At 34.0% G+C, this 18978-nt stretch overlaps 1 pseudogene and 1 gene segment (V, D, J or C); both read right to left on the reverse strand.

Moving 5' to 3' along the window:
* Positions 1 to 7014: 7014 nt before the first annotated feature.
* LOC115423850 (Ig heavy chain V region MC101-like) lies at positions 7015 to 16495 on the reverse strand (annotated as a pseudogene).
* LOC115423873 (Ig heavy chain V region 914-like) lies at positions 8634 to 9226 on the reverse strand. The segment is given in 2 exon segments: positions 8634 to 9033; positions 9117 to 9226. Coding segments are annotated over 2 exon segments (360 nt in total).
* Positions 16496 to 18978: the final 2483 nt, after the last annotated feature.

The raw sequence follows: 18978 nt of genomic DNA on the forward strand, positions 1-18978 counted from the left end.
CACACGTTGCTGCTAAAGCTTAGTCCAGATGCTGTACAGGTCAGTCTGTGAGACTCTCCTGGTCTCGTCACAACTGGGTCAGACTGTGTTATGCTCCAGCCTTGAACACATGTTAACACCAACACAGCAAACACCAAGAATGTTCTCATTCTGTCAGCCATGTTTACAGTGTGTTTAAGGCTTAAGTCCATGATTCTGCTTTAAATAGAATCTGTACTGGACTCTGGGGACAATTTGTTTACAGTAGCTCCTCCTACATCAGATTCATAGTGAACCTACTGAAAAAAAATGAGGTTATTTTAATATTAAATAAAAATACTTTCACCTCCAACACAGTAAATAGCAGTTGTGAGAATATTATTTACCCTCAAAGACATAGAACTATTTTTGTTGTGACTTCCTTAATTTAACTATTTATTACTATTTATTATTATATTAAACTCAGCTATTTTCCTTTATTTTATTTGCTGATTGTATAGATGTTCAAAACTGGTTGAACTGAAAATCAAAATACATTATTAACTTTAACAAAATAAAATCTTCTACAACTACTGATATTTGTCAAACTCCATGGGTTTTACTGGTGAATCAATGCTGTTTCAGGTTAAAGAGTTTCCACATTTACTAAGGAAACTCTAAAGGTGGAGGACATCTAAGTTTTGCATTGACTCCTCCTTTGGTTTTTACATGAAGGAGGATAAAAAGCTTTAGTCTTTAGTTTGTTATTATTAGTAGCAGGAGATGAAGAATTTACTATATGTTAAATTAAAGTAAAAAGGTCTTATTATGACTTATCCTCTTATTGTACAATCACCTCCTTAATTTTTTTTAATTTATAACCTAATAAACTGTCAAAACTACTGACAGTACTGACTTGAGAAATTATAATGAATGACAAAAATAAACAATAAAAGAATGAATTCTTACAATGATTTTTTTTATATCTTCAGTAGTTATATGCCAAGATATGAACTGAGTAATAAATTAATTCAACAAAAGAACTTTTTTTTTTAATTTTGAAAAACTACTTTCAGCACAGCTATCCATAAAATCAAAAACAGTATGAGTTGTCATTTATATTATTTAAGCAAGTAAATATCGATCAAAACAAAATGTAAAATAAACTGTAAATGTGGAAATGGCTTTTATTTTTTTATATTAAATTACCTTGACTACAGTTTTTGTTGACTGGCAAATGAAAAAAGTGCAAATGTTTTAAAAGTAATACAGTTTTAATTTTATTACATTTATGTTGCTGTCAGTTTTTATCTGTTATTGCTGGTTATTAAGACCCAGGTTTTAATCATCTTCTTTACTATTTTTGAAGGTAATCATGCACTTTTAATAAATATAAATTATCTTTGATATACAGGGTGGAGAAGCAAAATTTACAATGAACATTTAGTTGTTTTTTCTCAGCAGGCACTGCGTCAATTGTTTTGAAACCAAACATATATTGATGTCATAATCATACCTAACACTATTATCCGTACCTTTTCAGAAACTTTTGCCCATATGAGTAATCAGGAAAGCAAACGTCAAAGAGTGTGTGATTTGCTGAATGCACTTGTCACACCAAAGGAGATTTCAAAAATAGTTGGAGTGTCCATAAAGACTGTTTATAATGTAAAGAAGAGAATGACTATGAGCAAAACTATTACGAGAAAGTCTGGAAGATACTATTAAAGAAGAATGGGAGAAGTTGTCACCCGAATATTTGAGGAACACTTGCGCAAGTTTCAGGAAGCGTGTGAAGGCAGTTATTGAGAAAGAAGGAGGACACATAGAATAAAAACATTTTCTATGATGTAAATTTTCTTGTGGCAAATAAATTCTCATGACTTTCAATAAATTAATTGGTCATACACTGTCTTTCAATCCCTGCCTCAAAATATTGTAAATTTTGCTTCCCCACCCTGTATTTGTTATAGTTTTGTTCAATCACTGTTGAAGGTTCAGAACAGGTTTTCATTCACTGTGAGTTGTTCTGCAGGTCTTCCTTAATATATAAAAAAAAAAATAAGTACACTACAGGCTTTTTTAATACATTATTACTTTTTCATTGACTTCAATCACAACCCCACAACATAAAAATTTATATTCAACATGTGATCATTTATTTTCACTACTCTGTCATTCCAGTGGAAATTCCTGATTATGGGATTGATTAGAATATCTGTGGATGCAAGAAACAGCAACTTGATAATCACAACCCACTAGGGTTCATATAAAGTAACAACAAAACCATTTTTGAGGATTTTGTACAGCTGCTTCACTAACTCCAGTCACTGTGTCTCTCGTGCACAATAATAAACAGCAGAATCTTCAGTTTTCAGACTGTTCATCTGCAGATACAGCTGGTTTCTGCTGTTGTCTCTGGAGATGGTGAAACGACCTTGGACTGACTGGGAATAGTAAGTAGTGCTGCCACTACCACTATAAATCCAAGCGATCCACTCCAGTCCTTTTCCAGGAGCCTGTCTGATCCAGGCCATGTGAGAGCCACTGAAGGAGAATCCAGATGTTGTACAGGTCAGTCTGTGGGATTCTCCAGGTCTTTTTACTGCCGGGTCAGATTCTATCAGAGTCTGACCCCAAACACCTGCGAAGACAAATGAGAAAACAGAAAATGTTTATAAGCTGTTAGTCTTTTAATAAGAACCTGATCTTCAGACTGGTGAATATCTTGACCTGCCCAGCAGATAGTTAAGAGCAGCAGTCCTGTCCTACAGTCCATCATGTTCAACTGTTCTCACATGCCTCCTGCAGTCAGATAAGTAGAGGAGGAGGACTTCTGAGTTTTGCATCGACTCCACCTAAAAAACAAACTGTGAACAGACAAACATTTGGTTCTTAAAAATCAACACAGAATTCAGCTAAATGAATCTTTTTTTATTATTATTTTTAGGTCTATTCCATTATGTCAAATAGTGAGGAGAAGATTATAAATATAAGTAAACAAGTAACTTGTAAAAAAAAAAAAGGTATTCACTAAAGTTAACGCCTTTATCTGTATATCATTCTCATTTTATCTTTTAATCTCATCATCTTGTTAATCAATGTCATTCAAATTTTAATTTATAATCAAAATGCTTTGGGGATGCAGTGATATATTGGACACACATCAGTATCAGCTGACATTCCTGATATCAGCCAATATCAGTATCTTCATATAAAATATCTTTTCACTGATTTCAAATTTATCCGTCTTGCAATGTTTTTTTTTTTTTTTTATTTAGTTTTTTTTTTAATAAATTTGTATGTTTATTTCTATTCAATGATGATGTAGTGAAGGCTTAAAAACTTTAAATTAATAACGATTTTTAAATATACATATTAAACAATAATTTTCTCACGAGGGTTAAATAACAAGAAAAACAAAATAAAGAAACAGAAAGAAACACAAGCATCAGTAGCAGCTATTGGCAAAAGTTATCCTGTTACATTGATAATATCCATCAATAATCTGTGCATCTCTAAAATGCTGCCATTCATTGTATAGTGTTACTTTTCAATTCTTTTATATTTCACAAGAGATCAGTGTAAGTTAAATTCTGCAGTTCAATACCTTAGTGGTGTTTTTCTAAAGGTCTCTCCACTTACATTCACTTATTAAAATAAAAGACCAGCTTAATTTGTTGTTTACAGTGTCATTTGCTTTAAGTCTTTTATAAACTGAATCAGTTTGTAAAGACCAACTATAGTCAACTATTGAGTGGAATATGTGTTTATATTTTATAAGCTTAGTCATTTTTTTTTCCACATCAAAAAATAAATTAACCCAAAAATCACTGAATCATGATATCGTAACTCTTTAGAGTTTTTTTTTTTTTTTTTTAACATGAAAAACTATAAATGAATTGAAGATGTTTGCATATGATGTTAAAGTAAACATGCAGAAAAAATACAAAGAGGGGTGTACACATGATAATACTGAAATGGAGAATCAGCTGAAGAAGAAGGAGATGCATGTTTCTGTTACAAAGGGATAAATTAATGACACTGCAGGAAGGGTTTGAAGTGTGGTGTAGATTTTGTACAGCTGCTTCACTAACTCCAGTCACTGTGGGTGTCGTGCACAATAATAAACAGCAGAATCTTCAGTTTTCAGACTGTTCATCTGCAGATACATCTGCTCTTTGCTGTTGTCTCTAGAGGTGGTGAAACGGCCTTGGACTGACTGGGAATAGTAAGCACCCCCACTCGTGTCAGTTGCGATCCACTCCAGTCCTTTTCCAGGAGCCTGTCTGATCCAACCCATCCAGTAGCTGCTAAAGCTTAGTCCAGTTGCTGTACAGGTCAGTCTGTGAGACTCTCCTGGTCTGGTCACAACTGGGTCAGACTGTGTTATGCTCCAGCCTTGAACACCTGTTAACACCAACACAGCAAACACCAAGAATGTTCTCATTCTGTCAGCCATGTTTACAGTGTGTTTAAGGCTGAAATCCATGATTCTGCTTTAAATAGAATCTGTACTGGACTCTGGGGACAATTTGTTTACAGTAGCTCCTCCTACATCAGATTCATAGTGAACCTACTGAATAATAATGAGATTATTTTAATATTAAATAAAAAGACTTTCACCTCCAACACAGTAAATAGCAGTTGTGAGAATATTATTTACCCTCAGAGACATAGAACTATTTTTGTTGTGACTTCCTATATTTAACTCTTCCTTTATCACTATTTATTGTGATTTATCTCTCAGCAATTTTCCTTTATTTTATTTACTAATTGTGTAGATGTTCCTAAAGGTGCAGATTAAATTCAATGGTTAAACTGAAAAGCAAAATAAACGATTAACTTAACCTAAATAAAACCTTCTACAACTACTGTTATTTGTCAAACTCCATGGGTTTTACTGGTGAATCAATGCTGCAGCAGATGAAAGTGTTTCCACATTCACTAAAGAGTCTGTGAACGTCCAAATGGGTCATATCTGATGTTCATGAAAAGCTGAGAAACTGCATTTCACACCAATTATTTACATGTATTAATAGGATAATTGGTTCAATGGTTATTAATCATTTTAGATCAATAGATGCTTTTGGTCATTACATACGACATGAATCTAATTAAATTTTAAATGACTCAAATGCATTCAATTCATCAATTCATGTGTTTTAAAAGTAAGTAAAAGAAATTAATGGATAATTTTCATCAGTGTTGAATTATACAAGATTATTGTGTGTGCATGTTAATTATCTGATTATATTTTGTTATTAAATCAAGAGTTTTCTTCAGACATACAGATTTAAAACACTTGGACAGTAATTGCAGATGCTTTAAGGCCATAAATACACAAAAAATCATGAAGCTTCAAGAAAAAAAAACATTCTCAAAACTGAAATATGAGACTGGAATTGAAAATGTTTTAATTCTCATCACCATGCACCACAGTTAGTGCATATAGTCATTTACTAAAAATCTCCAAAACAGAAAAAAACACTTAAGTGACAGCAATGTTTGAAAGAGATGGTTTGTTGTTTTGAACCGTGAAATGTTATTCATTAATATCAGTTTTCATTAATTATTGTCTGCTCATCATTCCATACAATAAACCAACATTTGGGATATATTTTAGACTGAAGACAATCCTCAAAGTCATGTTTTGGTCAAATGTTTCTCCTGTTATTTTTTTCTTTATGTGAAGTCACCTGTTTAGTTATAACCATTTCTTGACATAATATTTAGTGGAAACTGAACAAATGTGTTGTGAAACTCATTCATGTACTTTTCAGATAATATTGTTTGACTCAGAGGTTTTTATTCAGCTGTTCCACTGTCTTCAGTCACTGTGCTCACGAGCACAGAAGTAAACAGCAGAATCGTCTGTTGTCAGACTGGTGATTTCCAGGTACTGAGTGCTGCTGGGAACATTTTCAGTCATGGTGAAACGTCTTTGGAAAGAGCTGCCATAGAGAGGAGAATTATTGCCTGTGTCCATTCTCCCAATCCATTCCAGAGCTTGTCCCGGCCTCTGTCGTATCCAGTGGATGTTTCTGCTCGTCATGCTATAACCAGAAATGACACATGACATCTGCACTGTGTCTCCAGGTCTTTTCACCTCAGAGGATGACTGGTCCAGTTTGATCTCACACCAAACTCCTGTAAACAAAGAAAAAAGGAATCAAATACACTGTATCACAGGTTAGATATTTAACACAGAGTCATTTAAATGTGTTCAAGTAGATGATCCTTTTACCATGTATGTGAAGTATAAACACAAATACAGTCCATGTGAGTGTATTTTCCATTATGAATGATGATCAGTTCTATTTAGATGAAAAACTCTCCCAGTTGTTCTTTGACAAATGCTGTGAGAGTTGATTGTGTTGCATTTATAAGCAATAAAACTTTGCATAGACCTCCCCCTACTGGTATAAAAGGGAACAACTTGGCTTGTTCTCAAGAGTAATCGATTCCTTCAGTAGTCCTGAAACATTTTGCTTGATTCACTATGCTGTGAAAAAACAAAACAAAAAAAAAAACAGAGGTTGTCACATAAAAAAAAAAAAAAAAATAAACAGAAAAAAGAGAACTGATACCTTAAAAAAACATTGTTCTTTTCTACTTTAAATGTGCTCTTTGTTTCAGGGGTCATGTGTATGTGTATAAAATTGATCAGTTTATATAGACTAACTATGGTCACGATGAAGAGTGAAATCATGTTTTTCATGTTCATCATGTCAATCAATCATTTTTTTTTGTTTTATAAATTTGCAAAAAAAAAAAAAAGTCCACATCAAAAGCTGAAGTGACCCAAGAATCACTGAATCATGAGATTATCACTTATTGATTTAGGTTTTTAGTTTATACAAGAAAATTCTGACTGAATCGAAGATGTTTGTGTATGATGCTAAAGAGCTTCACAGATTATGATATTGAAAGGGAGAATCAATTGAAGATAAAAGAGATGAATGTTTCTGTAACAAAGGGATAACTTCATTATATTGCATACACGGTATAGATTTTGTACAGCTGCTTCACTAACTCCAGTCACTGTGTCTCTCGTGCACAATAATAAACAGCAGAATCTTCAGTTTTCAGACTGTTCATCTGCAGATACAGCTGGTTTCTGCCGTTGTCTCTGGAGATGGTGAAACGACCTTGGACTGACTGGGAATAGTAAGTAGTGCCACCATCACCACTGATCCAAGCGATCCACTCCAGTCCTTTTCCAGGAGCCTGTCTGATCCAACCCATATGATAGTGGCCTGAGAATCCAGATGTTGTACAGGTCAGTCTGTGGGATTCTCCAGGTCTTTTCACTGCAGGTTCAGATTCAGTCAGAGTCTGACCATCAACACCTGTAAATAAAACCAAGAAAATACAATAAGCTGCCAGTATTTGAAGGACACCCTTTAGTTTAATATAAGCAGATATGTTCACCTGCCCAGTAGATGGTTAACAGTACCAGTCCTGTCCTGTAGTCCATCATGTTAAACTATGGGTCCACTACTGTCTGTTTTCTTCTCTGTTGTCAGATAAGTAGATGTGGAAGGTGTGAGTTTTGCATTGACTCCTCCTCACAGGCCTGAGACTTTGAAAGTTCACTTCAGTGTTTAGTGACATCAGCAAAAACGTTTCAAGAATAATTGCTTTACATGCACTTTAAAAGTTTCCACATATGCTTTAGTTTCAGCATCTATTAAACCCATGGCAACGATGATAAAAGAAACAATTTTGTCATGTGACTGAACATGTATTAAATTAATTCATTATGAAATGAATCTGTTCAGCAGGGGTGTGATGGATGACAAGGAATATTGTGGTTAGTTTTTGGTCTTTTAATAACAGAAAAAAATCAAACAAATAACAGCAATATAAGATAAACAGTTAATATATGAGAGATAAGCAATAAAATCATATGTGGAAACATCACTTGTCTTTTACCCATCAGTGAAAAAAACAATCATAAACTACAGAACATTGTCCCATTGAAGGCCAAGATATGGTAGAGACACACCTTGAAAAAATCAACAAGTCGACAAATAGAAATATAAGCAGACAAACAAACATACTTAGATACAGACAGACAGACCAATAGACAGACAGATGGACACAAACAGGGAAAAGGTTCTAATCAGTTGTTTGTGTGTCCTCTAGAGTTTAACACCAGGAACTGAAACTGTTTTACTGTAGAAATGACATGAAAAACCCCAAAGGTTTAGGACTGAAACCTTGTCTGTCACTTGTTTCTAACATTAAACAAAACTCAGAACAGAATTATTCAAAGACTGATTATTCATTTATTCATTTATTCATTTATTTATTTGTTTATTTATTTATTCATTCATTCATCAGATTCTTGATAGTTTGAAATAAACTGAACATAGGGTGCTTTTTTTTTTTTTTCATTTTACAAACACATACATGTTTACGATTTTGGATTTCCCCTCTAAATAGGATTTCATTTCATTCATGTTCTCTACTGTTGACTCTTGGCCTCTGAAAATTTTATTCAGTGATTGTCTCTTCCATAACTCAGTTCTGCTTCAAGTTTAACTGTAATGTATTAATTTCATAAATACTTGAGGACTGTTTCAGGTGCAATTTTTCTCCTTATCAACATTTGAATTTTGTACATATTTTACACAGTTTATGTACAATTATAAACATATGTTGTGGACTGAAATGGTTTGCTAAGATGAAACATCAATTAAGGAATCTCTGCTTTACTGACATGTAGGATTTTGTACAGCTGATTCACTAACTCCAGTCACTGTGGGTATCGTGCACAATAATAAACAGCAGAATCTTCAGTTTTCAGACTGTTCATCTTCAGATACACCTGGTTTCTGCTGTTGTCTCTGGAGATGGTGAAACGGCCTTGAAATGACTGAGAATATCGAGTACTGCCAAGATTACTGATGTCAGCGATCCACTCCAGTCCTTCTCCAGGAGCCTGTCTGATCCAGTCGATGCTGTAGCTGCTGAATGTGAATCCAGATGTTGTACAGGTCAGTCTGTGGGATTCTCCAGGTCTTTTCACTGCAGGTCCAGATTCAGTCAGAGTCTGACCATCAACACCTGTTCAAGGAGAAAAAGTGCATTAGACCTGCATCACAATTTGACTCCAGATGGATTTGTTATTAATTGTTTGGTATCTTCACCTGCCCAGCAGATAATGAAAAGCAGCAGTCCTGTCCTATAGTCCATCATGTTCAACTGCTCTGTTCTCTGTTGTCCTCTCTGCACTCACATAAGTAGAGGTGGAGGACATCTAAGATTTGCATCGACTCCTCCTTTGGTTTTCACATGAAGGGTTAGGGTTGGCTTAAAAGACAGTCTTTAGTTTATTATTATTATGACTAGTATTAGTAGTAAAAGTAGGAGTTGTAATATTTACGTTATATTAAAATAAGGTGAAAAGGTTGTGTTAACTCTGTGTATTTGGTGACTTAACCTCTTATTGTACAATCACCTCCATTATGTCAGTCAAAGTCTTCTGATTTACAACCTAATTATTTTACCTTTTTTTTGTTTTTTTTAAACATTATATTGTATTCAGCAGATGCTTTTATCCAAAGCAACTTACAAAAGAGAGGATCAAATCAAGCACCAATGTTCAAGTATAATAAGCAAAACATTATCAAATGCAAGACAAAAAACTGGGTGAAATGCAATTGTAGCAACAGGAGCAACCTAATAAACTGACATGACTACTGATAGTATTGACCTGATAAATTATAATGAATGACAATAATAAACATTAAAAGAATGAACTGTGGCAGTGATTTTGCACATCTGTAGTTGTATGTTAAGATGTGAACAATAGAGTTAGAATTTAGTTCAACAAAATAATAAAGTTATTTTGAAAAACAACTCTCAGAACAGCTATCCATGAAACAAAAAACTGCATGAGTTGTCTTTTACATAATTAAAAACTTATATATATATATATATATATATATATATCAAGTACGTGTAAAATAAGCACTGAGAGTGGAAATAGCTTTTATTTTTTTTATATTAAATTATGTTTACTACAGCTTTTTCTTGACTGGCAAATAAAAAAAAAAATGTGCACATTTTTCACAAGTAATGCAGTTTTTAATTGTGTTTAATTAATATTAAGATCTGGGTTTTCATCATCTTCAGCATTGTTTTGAAGGTAATCATGCACTTTTAATAAATAAAAACTAATTTTGATATGAATGTTATAGTTGTGTTCAGTCACTGTTGAAGGTTCAAAATAAGTTTTCATTCACTGACTTTTTCTGAAGGTCTCTGTGCTTCATATCAGGCTCTTTTATTACAGTATAGCTTACTCATTAACTTTAATCACAATCTGATAGAAAATAATCTTTTAACATCTGATTATTTATTTTCACTAATCACTCATTCCAGTATAAATTCCTGATTATGGAATTGATTAGAATACATGTGGATGCAGGAAACAGCAAATTGATATTCACAACCCAGTAATGTTTATATAAAATATTGACAACATCATTTTTGAGGATTTTGTACAGCTGTTTCACTAACTCCAGTCACTGTGGCTCTCGTGCACAATAATAAACAGCAGAATCTTCAGTTTTCAGACTGTTCATCTGCAGATACAGCTGGTTTCTACTGTTGTCTCTGGAGATGGTGAAACGGCCTTGGACTGACTGGGAATAGTAAATGTAAGTACTAGCACCACTAACATAAGCGATCCACTCCAGTCCTTTTCCAGGAGCCTGTCTGATCCAGTGCATACTGTAGCTGCTGAATGTGAATCCAGATGTTGTACAGGTCAGTCTGTGGGATTCTCCAGGTCTTTTTACTGCAGGTCCAGATTCAGTCAGAGTCTGACCATCAACACCTGTAAATAAAACCAAGAAAATACAATGATCTGCCAGTATATGAAGGACACCCTTTAGTTTATTATAAGCAGATATGTTCACCTGCCCAGTAGATGGTTAACAGTACCAGTCCTGTCCTGTAGTCCATCATGTTAAACTATGGGTCCACTTCTGTCTGTTTTCTTCTCTGTCGTCAGATAAGTAGATGTGAAAGGTGTGAGTTTTGCATTGACTCCTCCTCACAGGCCTGAGAGTTTGAAAGTTCACTTCAGTGTTTAGTGACATCAGCAAAAATGTTCCAGGAAGAATTTCTTTACATGCACTTTAAAAGTTTCCACATAAGCTTTAGTTACAGCATCTATCAAAACCATGGCAACAATAATACAAGAAACAACTGTGTCATGTGACTGAATATGTATTCAGTGGATTCATTATTAAATGAATCTGTTCAGCAGGGGTGTGATGGATGACAAGAAGCATTGAGGTAAATTTTGGTCTTTTAATGACAGAAAAAATACAACAAATAACATCAATATAAGATAAACAGTTAATATATGAAAGATAAGCAATAAAATTACATGTGGAAACATCACTTGTCTTTTACCCATCAGTGAACAAGACGATCACAAACTACAGAACACTGTCCCACTGAGGGCAAAGGTATGGTAGAGACACACCTTGTGAAAAATGTAATAAGTCGACAAACAGAAATATAAGCAGACAAACAGACATACTTAGATACAGACAGACTGACCAATAGACAGACAGATGGACACAAACAGGGAAAAGGTTCTAATCAGTTGTTTGTGTGTTCTCTAGAGTTTAACACCAGGAACTGAAACTGTTTTACTGTAGAAATGACATGAAAAACCCCAAAGGTTTAGGACTGAAACCTTGTCTGTCACTTGTTTCTAACATTAAACAAAACTCAGAACAGGATTATTCAAAGACTGTTTATTGATTGATTGACTGACTGACTGATTGATTGATTGATCTATCAGATTTTTGATAGTTTGAAATAAACTGAACATAAAGCTTTTTTTGTCATTTTATAAACACATATACGTTTACGATTTTTGATTTTCCCTGTAATTAGGATTTCGTTTCATTCATGTTCTCCCCTGTTTACTCTTTTTATTCAGCGACTGTCTCTTCCATAACTCAGTCTTGCTTCAACATAATCAAGTAATAACACATTCTTCACCTGCCCAGCAGATCATTAACAGCACAAGTCCTGCCCTGTAGTCCATCATGTTCAACTGTACACCCACTAGTTCTGTCATCATCTGCAGTCACTTAAATGAGACAGAAAACATGCTTGTTTTGCATGGACTGCTCCTCACAGGTTGGAAGGCAGTAAAGCAGAAGTAGATGTTTAGTGATGTGAGACAAATTTCTTCTCATATTTGAACTTTAGTAACCTCTTGAACAAAATTAAATTTGTGTAAACACTGTTAAAATTGTGGAAGAACACTCTCTCTCTCTCTCGCTCTCTCTCTCTCTCTCTCTCTCTCTCTCTCTCTCTCTCTCTCTCTCTCTCTCTCTCACGCTCTCTCTCTCGACAAAAGACAAAAATATTGTTCTTAGAAATCAGCACAGAATTGAACTAAATGAAATTCAGATCTATTCCATTATGTAAATCAGTGAACAACAGATTATAAATATAGGTAAACAAGTCACTTGTAAAAATAAAAATGTTCATTGTCTTTATCTGTATCATTCTCATTTCAGTCAGTATCAGTATCTTCATAAAATATATTTTCACCGTTTGCATGTTTATCTGTCCGGTTATTGTAAAGTAAAGGGTAAAATAATACATAATTGATAAATCACTAAGGAAGTGTCTGATATTTATAAAATAATAATAATCCAGAAGTCACCACAAAACACTTCTAAAGATAAAGAGGGAAAATATTTTTTCCTTATATCATCTGAAAACATGTTTGTAATACAAACAAACAGAAATGGATAGATGAAGGAGTTTTTGTATGAAATTCCTATTAGTGTCTCTCACTGTGTCTCTTCGAGCACAGTAATACACTGCTGTGTCCTCTGTCTTCAGACTGTTCATCTGCAGATACAGCTGGTTTCTGCCATTGTCTCTGGAGATGGTGAAACGACCTTGGACTGACTGGGAATAGTGGATGAACCCACCACTATACAGAGTAGCGATCCACTCCAGTCCTTTTCCAGGAGCCTGTCTGATCCAGGCCAGATGGTTGCTACTGACTGGCAGACCAGATGTTGTACAGGTCAGTCTGTGGGATTCTCCAGGTCTTTTTACTGCCGGGTCAGATTCGGTCAGAGTCTGACCATCAACACCTGCGAAGGCAAATGAGAAAACAGGAAATGTTTATAAGCTGTTAGTCTTTTAATAAGAACCTGATCTTCAGACTGGTGAATATCTTGACCTGCCCAGCAGATAGTTAAGAGCAGCAGTCCTGTCCTACAGTCCATCATGTTCAACTGTTCTCACATGCCTCCTGCAGTCAGATAAGTAGAGGAGGAGGACTTCTGAGTTTTGCATCGACTCCACCTAAAAAACAAACTGTTCACAGACAAACATTTGGTTCTTAAAAATCAGCACAGAATGAATCTTTTTTTTTTTTTTTAGGTCTATTCCATTATGTCAAATAGTGAGGAGAAGATTATAAATATAAGTAAACAAGCAACTTCTAAAAATAAAAAATATTCACTAAAGTTAAAGCCTTTATCTGTATATCATTCTCATTTTATCTTTTAATCTCATCATCTTGTTAATCAATATCATTCAAATCTTAATTTATAATCAAAATGCTTTGGGATGCAGTGATATATTGGGTACATACCAGTATCAGCTGACATTCCTGATATCAGCCAATATCAGTATCTTCACATAAATATATTTTCACTGACTGCATATTTATCTGTTTGTAATGTTCTTTTTTTTTATTTAGTTTTGTTTTTTCATAAATGTGTATGTTTATTTCTATATTAATTCAATGATGATGTAGTGAAGGGCTTAAAAACTTTAAAACAGTTACTATGTATATTTATATATAGTAAAAATAATTTTCTTACGAGGATTAAATGACAAGAAAACCAAAATAAAGAAACAGAAAGTAACACATGCACTGGCAGTCGCTATTGGCAAAATAATTATACTGTTATATTGATAATACCCATCAATAATCTGTGCATCTCTAAAACGCTGCCATTCATTGTATAGTGTTACTTTTCAGTTCTTTTATATTTCACAAGAGATCAGTGTAAGTTAAACACTGCAGTCCAATACCTTCGTGGCGTTTTTTCTAAAGGTCTCTCCATACACATTTCTTTATTAACATAAAAGACCAGCTAAATTTGTTGTTTAAAGCATCATTTGCTTTAAGTCTGTATAAACTGAATCAGTTTATGAAGACCAACTATAGTCAACAATTGAGTGGAATATGTGTTTATGTTTTATTAGTTGAATCAGAATTTTTTTTTCTTTTTTTTTTTTTTTTTCACATTAAAAATAAATTAACCCAAAAATCATTGAATCTTGATATCGTAACTGTTTAGAGGTTTTTATTTTTAACATAAAAAAACTATAAATGAATTGAAGATTTTTGCATATGATGTTAAACTAAACATGCAGCAAAAATACACAGAGGGGTGTACAAATAATAATACTGAAATGGAGAATCAGCTGAAGAAGGAGGTGTACAGTATGTTTCTGTTACAAAGCGATGAGTTCATAATACTGCATACAGGGTAAAGATTTTGTACAGCTGCTTCACTAACTCCAGTCACTGTGGCTCTCGAGCACAATAATAAACAGCAGAATCTTCAGTTTTCAGACTGTTCATCTGCAGATACATCTGCTCTTTGCTGTTGTCTCTGGAGGTGGTGAAACGGCCTTGGACTGACTGGGAATAGTAAGTGCTGCCACCATTCGTGGAAGTAGCGATCCACTCCAGTCCTTTTCCAGGAGCCTGTCTGATCCAACCCATCCAGTTGCTGCTAAAGCTTAGTCCAGTTGCTGTACAGGTCAGTCTGTGAGACTCTCCTGGTCTCGTCACAACTGGGTCAGACTGTGTTATGCTCCAGCCTTGAACACCTGTTAACACCAACACAGCAAACACCAAGAATGTTCTCATTCTGTCAGCCATGTTTACAGTGTGTTTTAAGGCTGAAATCCATGATTCTGCTTTAAATAGAATCTGTACTGGATACTCTGGGACAATTTGTTTACAGTAGCTCCTCCTACATCAGATTCATAGTGAACCTACTGAATAATAATGAGGTTATTTTTAATATTAAACAAAAAGACTTTCACCTCCAACACAGTAAATAGAAGTTGTGAGAATATTATTTACCCTCAAAGACATAAAACTATTTTTGTTGTGACTTCCTATATTTAACTATTCCTTTATCACTATTTATTCTATTACTCTCAGAAATGTTCCTTTATTTTATTGATTGATTGTGTTGTTGTTTATTGTTCATAAAGGTGTAGATTCAAAAGGTTAAGAAATTCAAAGGCTGAACTGAAAAGAAAAATGTATGTTTAACTTGCCTTGCCATGAATTTAATCTAAATTTTAAATGACTCAAACGCATTCAGTTCATAATTTCATGTTATTTAAACGGAAGTGAAAGAAATGAATGGATTATATTCATCACTGTTAAATTATATAAAGATTATTGTGTATGTATGTTAATTTTCTGGTTCTATTTTGTTTTTACATCTAAGGTTTTGCTGCAGACGTACAGATTTAAAACACTCGGACAGCACTGTCCCAGTGCAATTGCTGATGCTGTAAATGCATAAATATGCAAATTGTCATGAAGCTTCAAAGGAAAAATTCATTCTCATAACTGAAACCTCAGACTGGAATTGAAAAAAATAACTACATACACACACACACATACACACACACACACACACACACACACATATATATATATATATATATATATATATATATATATATATATATATATATATATATATATATATATATATATATAAATATAGGGACAGAGTTTTGAGAAAGAAAGAAAGAAAGAAAGAAATGAATTTGATAATTTATTTAATTTGTTTAGATTTGTTTTAGAGATAACTTAAAATTTAACTGATGTCTTCAAAAAACTCGTTTTCAACAGTATACTTACTCTTTATGTCTTTCTGGGGTCATGTGTAATACATTCTGGATGGTTTGAGTATTTGTGCAGGTCTGTTGGTGTTTGTGTCACTGTGCGGTAACGTGCACGAACACAGTAATAAACAGCTGTGTCTTCAGGCTGCAGATTCTGTCCACTTATAGTCACTCTTCCAGCAGACATGTCTCTGCTGAAGCTGAACTTGTTTTGAAATGCATTGTTTTTATAAAAGCTGCCACTACTTCCTCCCCACTGATGGAAAATCCAGTCCATTGGTTTTCCTTCACGTTGTCTGATCCACCTGTTGCATAGCTGTTGTCAGTCAGAGAATAACCAGAGACCTGACAGCTGATGGTCAAAGTGTGTCCAGGCTGCAGGACCACTGAGTCTGGCTGGATCAGGTCTATACTGTACACACCTGTGGAAACACAAACCAACATTATCTCCATCATTCATCTGACTGATACATGTTTACCATGTGTTTAGTAAAGTCACAGTTTCTCACAGGATCCAGATGCCAACAGCAGTATCAGAGCTACAGAGAACATGACTGATGATGAGATGAACTGAAGGGATCTCCTCTGACTGACACAAACACACGTCACTTCATTATAACTAATAGTCATTTACATATTGTTGAATAAACAATTAGAGCTTTTTCATAATCAGTAGAGAATACAGTATAAGTATTCTAACGATGATGCTGCTGAAACTGCATTGAAAGGAATCCGTCAATAAAGACTAGCTTTGGTCACATGAAGAATCTGTATGTTCATGTTTTATAATTTTTTAAAAAAAATTTCCACATCAAAAACCAAAGTACTCAGAAATTACTGAATCACGAGATTGTAACTCTTTAGAGGTTTGTAGTTTTTAAATAAAAACTCCTAATGAATTGAAGGTATTTGCATGTGATGCTAAACTTTGAAGTTGCAGAAAAAATACATAGAGAATTCAACAGATGATGATATTGAAAGGAGAATCAATTAAGAAAAGGGATGTGTATGTTTATGTTCAAAGGGATAAGTTAGGTTTTATTGCATGAATTAGGATTTGTACAGCTGCTTCACTAACTCCAGTCACTGTGTCTCTCGTGCACAATATAAACAGCAGAATCTTCAGTTTTCAGACTGTTCATCTGCAGATACAGCTGGTTTCTGCTGTTGTCTCTGGATATGGTGAAACGACCTTGAACTGACTGGAATAGTAACTATTGCCACCACCATTACTGTTATATGCGATCCACTCCAGTCCTTTTCCAGGAGCCTGTCTGATCCAGTGCATGTTGTAGCTGCCTAATGTGAATCCAGATGTTGTACAGGTCAGTTTGTGGGATTGTCCAGGTCTTTTTACTGCAGGTTCAGATTCAGTCAGAGTCTGACCATCAACACCTGTTCAAGGAGAAAAAGTGCATTAGACCTGCATCACAGTTTGACTCCAGATGGATTTGTTATTAATTGTTTGGTATCTTCACCTGCCCAGCAGATAATGAAAAGCAGCAGTCCTGTCCTATAGTCCATCATGTTCAACTGCTCTGTTCTCTGTTGTCCTCTCTGCACTCACATAAGTAGAGGTGGAGGACATCTAAGTTTTGCATTGACTCCTCCTTTGGTTTTCACAGGAAAGGGGATAAAAAAAACTCCAAAGAAAGTAGTTTATTATTATATTATTATTATTATTATTATTATTATTATTATTATTATTATATTATTATTATTATTATTATTATTATATGTAATTGATTTCTTCAAGAGTCCTGAAACATTTTGTGAACTTCACTATGTAAGGAAAAAGAAAAGAAAAACAAAAACAAACAAAAACCAAAAAAAAAAAAAAAAAAGATTGGGAACTGATGTAAATAAATAAAAAAGAGAGAGAGAGAATGAAATTACTTTGAAATTGTTGAGTTAAGTTAAATGTAACCGATACCTTAAAAAAAACATGGTTCTTTTCTACTTTATATGTACTCTTTATTTGTTTCAGGGGTCATGTGTATTAAAGTCCGGATGGTTTGGATATTTGTGCAGATCTGTTGGTGTTGGTGTCATTGTGCACTGACCCTACGGCACGCCCGTGGGCCTAAAAAATTATATTAATATTCATGTACTATAAAAATATAATAAATCAGGACAATGGATGTTTTTTCAACTTTTGCTCAAAGTTTAGACCCCAATGCTAATAAAAGTACATCAAAAGTGTATTTTAGTGCAAATTTTAATGTTCAAAACATGATTTTAATCTTTGTGGGGTGGAAATATACGCTATTAAAATCTCAGACACGAACAATTTATTTATGCATACCATCGTCAATCCAGCTGAAAAAAAAACAGGCAAGGATAAAAAATTCTAATTTCTCTTTTAGTTTGTTACAGTTTACTCAGGCATAGTAATAGATACAATATTTTAGACAATGGGAATAGATTCTGTAAGGTCTCTAAATGTCCATAGACACCAAGAACATCCATATGAACCTTATTACTGTGAAGTAATTCTTCATTTACTTTGGGTATGTATTTTTAGATGTTTCCCCCGAAAATATGGTCAGGGTTAAACAGGTAAAGCTACATGTGTTCTTTGAAGCATCATTTGCCTTAAGTCTTTATAACTGAATCAGTTTATATAGATTACCAATGGTCATGATGAAGAGTGGAATATGTGTGTTTAAATTTTATGCATTTGCTCAAAATACATTTTTTTTTCCACATCAAAAGCTAAAGTGATCCAAAAATATTTAAATCATGAAATTGTAACTCTTTAGATTTATGTTTTTAGTTTATACAAGAAAATTCTAAATTAATTGAAGATGTTTGTGTATGAGGCTGAGGAGCTCCACAGATATGATATTGAAAGGGAGAATCAATTGAGAATAAATAAGATGTATGTTTCTGTAACAAACGGACAAGTTCAGTAAACTGAAGATAGGAGTATTGTTGGATTTTGAACAGCCTCTCAAATAACTCCAGTCACTGTGTCTCTCGTGCACAATAATAAACAGCAGAATCTTCAGTTTTCAGACTGTTCATCTGCAGATACAGCTGGTTTCTGCCGTTGTCTCTGGAGAT

The sequence above is a fragment of the Sphaeramia orbicularis genome, chromosome 8 (assembly GCF_902148855.1).
Source record: "Sphaeramia orbicularis chromosome 8, fSphaOr1.1, whole genome shotgun sequence".
In the NCBI taxonomy this organism is placed as follows: Eukaryota; Metazoa; Chordata; class Actinopteri; order Kurtiformes; family Apogonidae; genus Sphaeramia; species Sphaeramia orbicularis.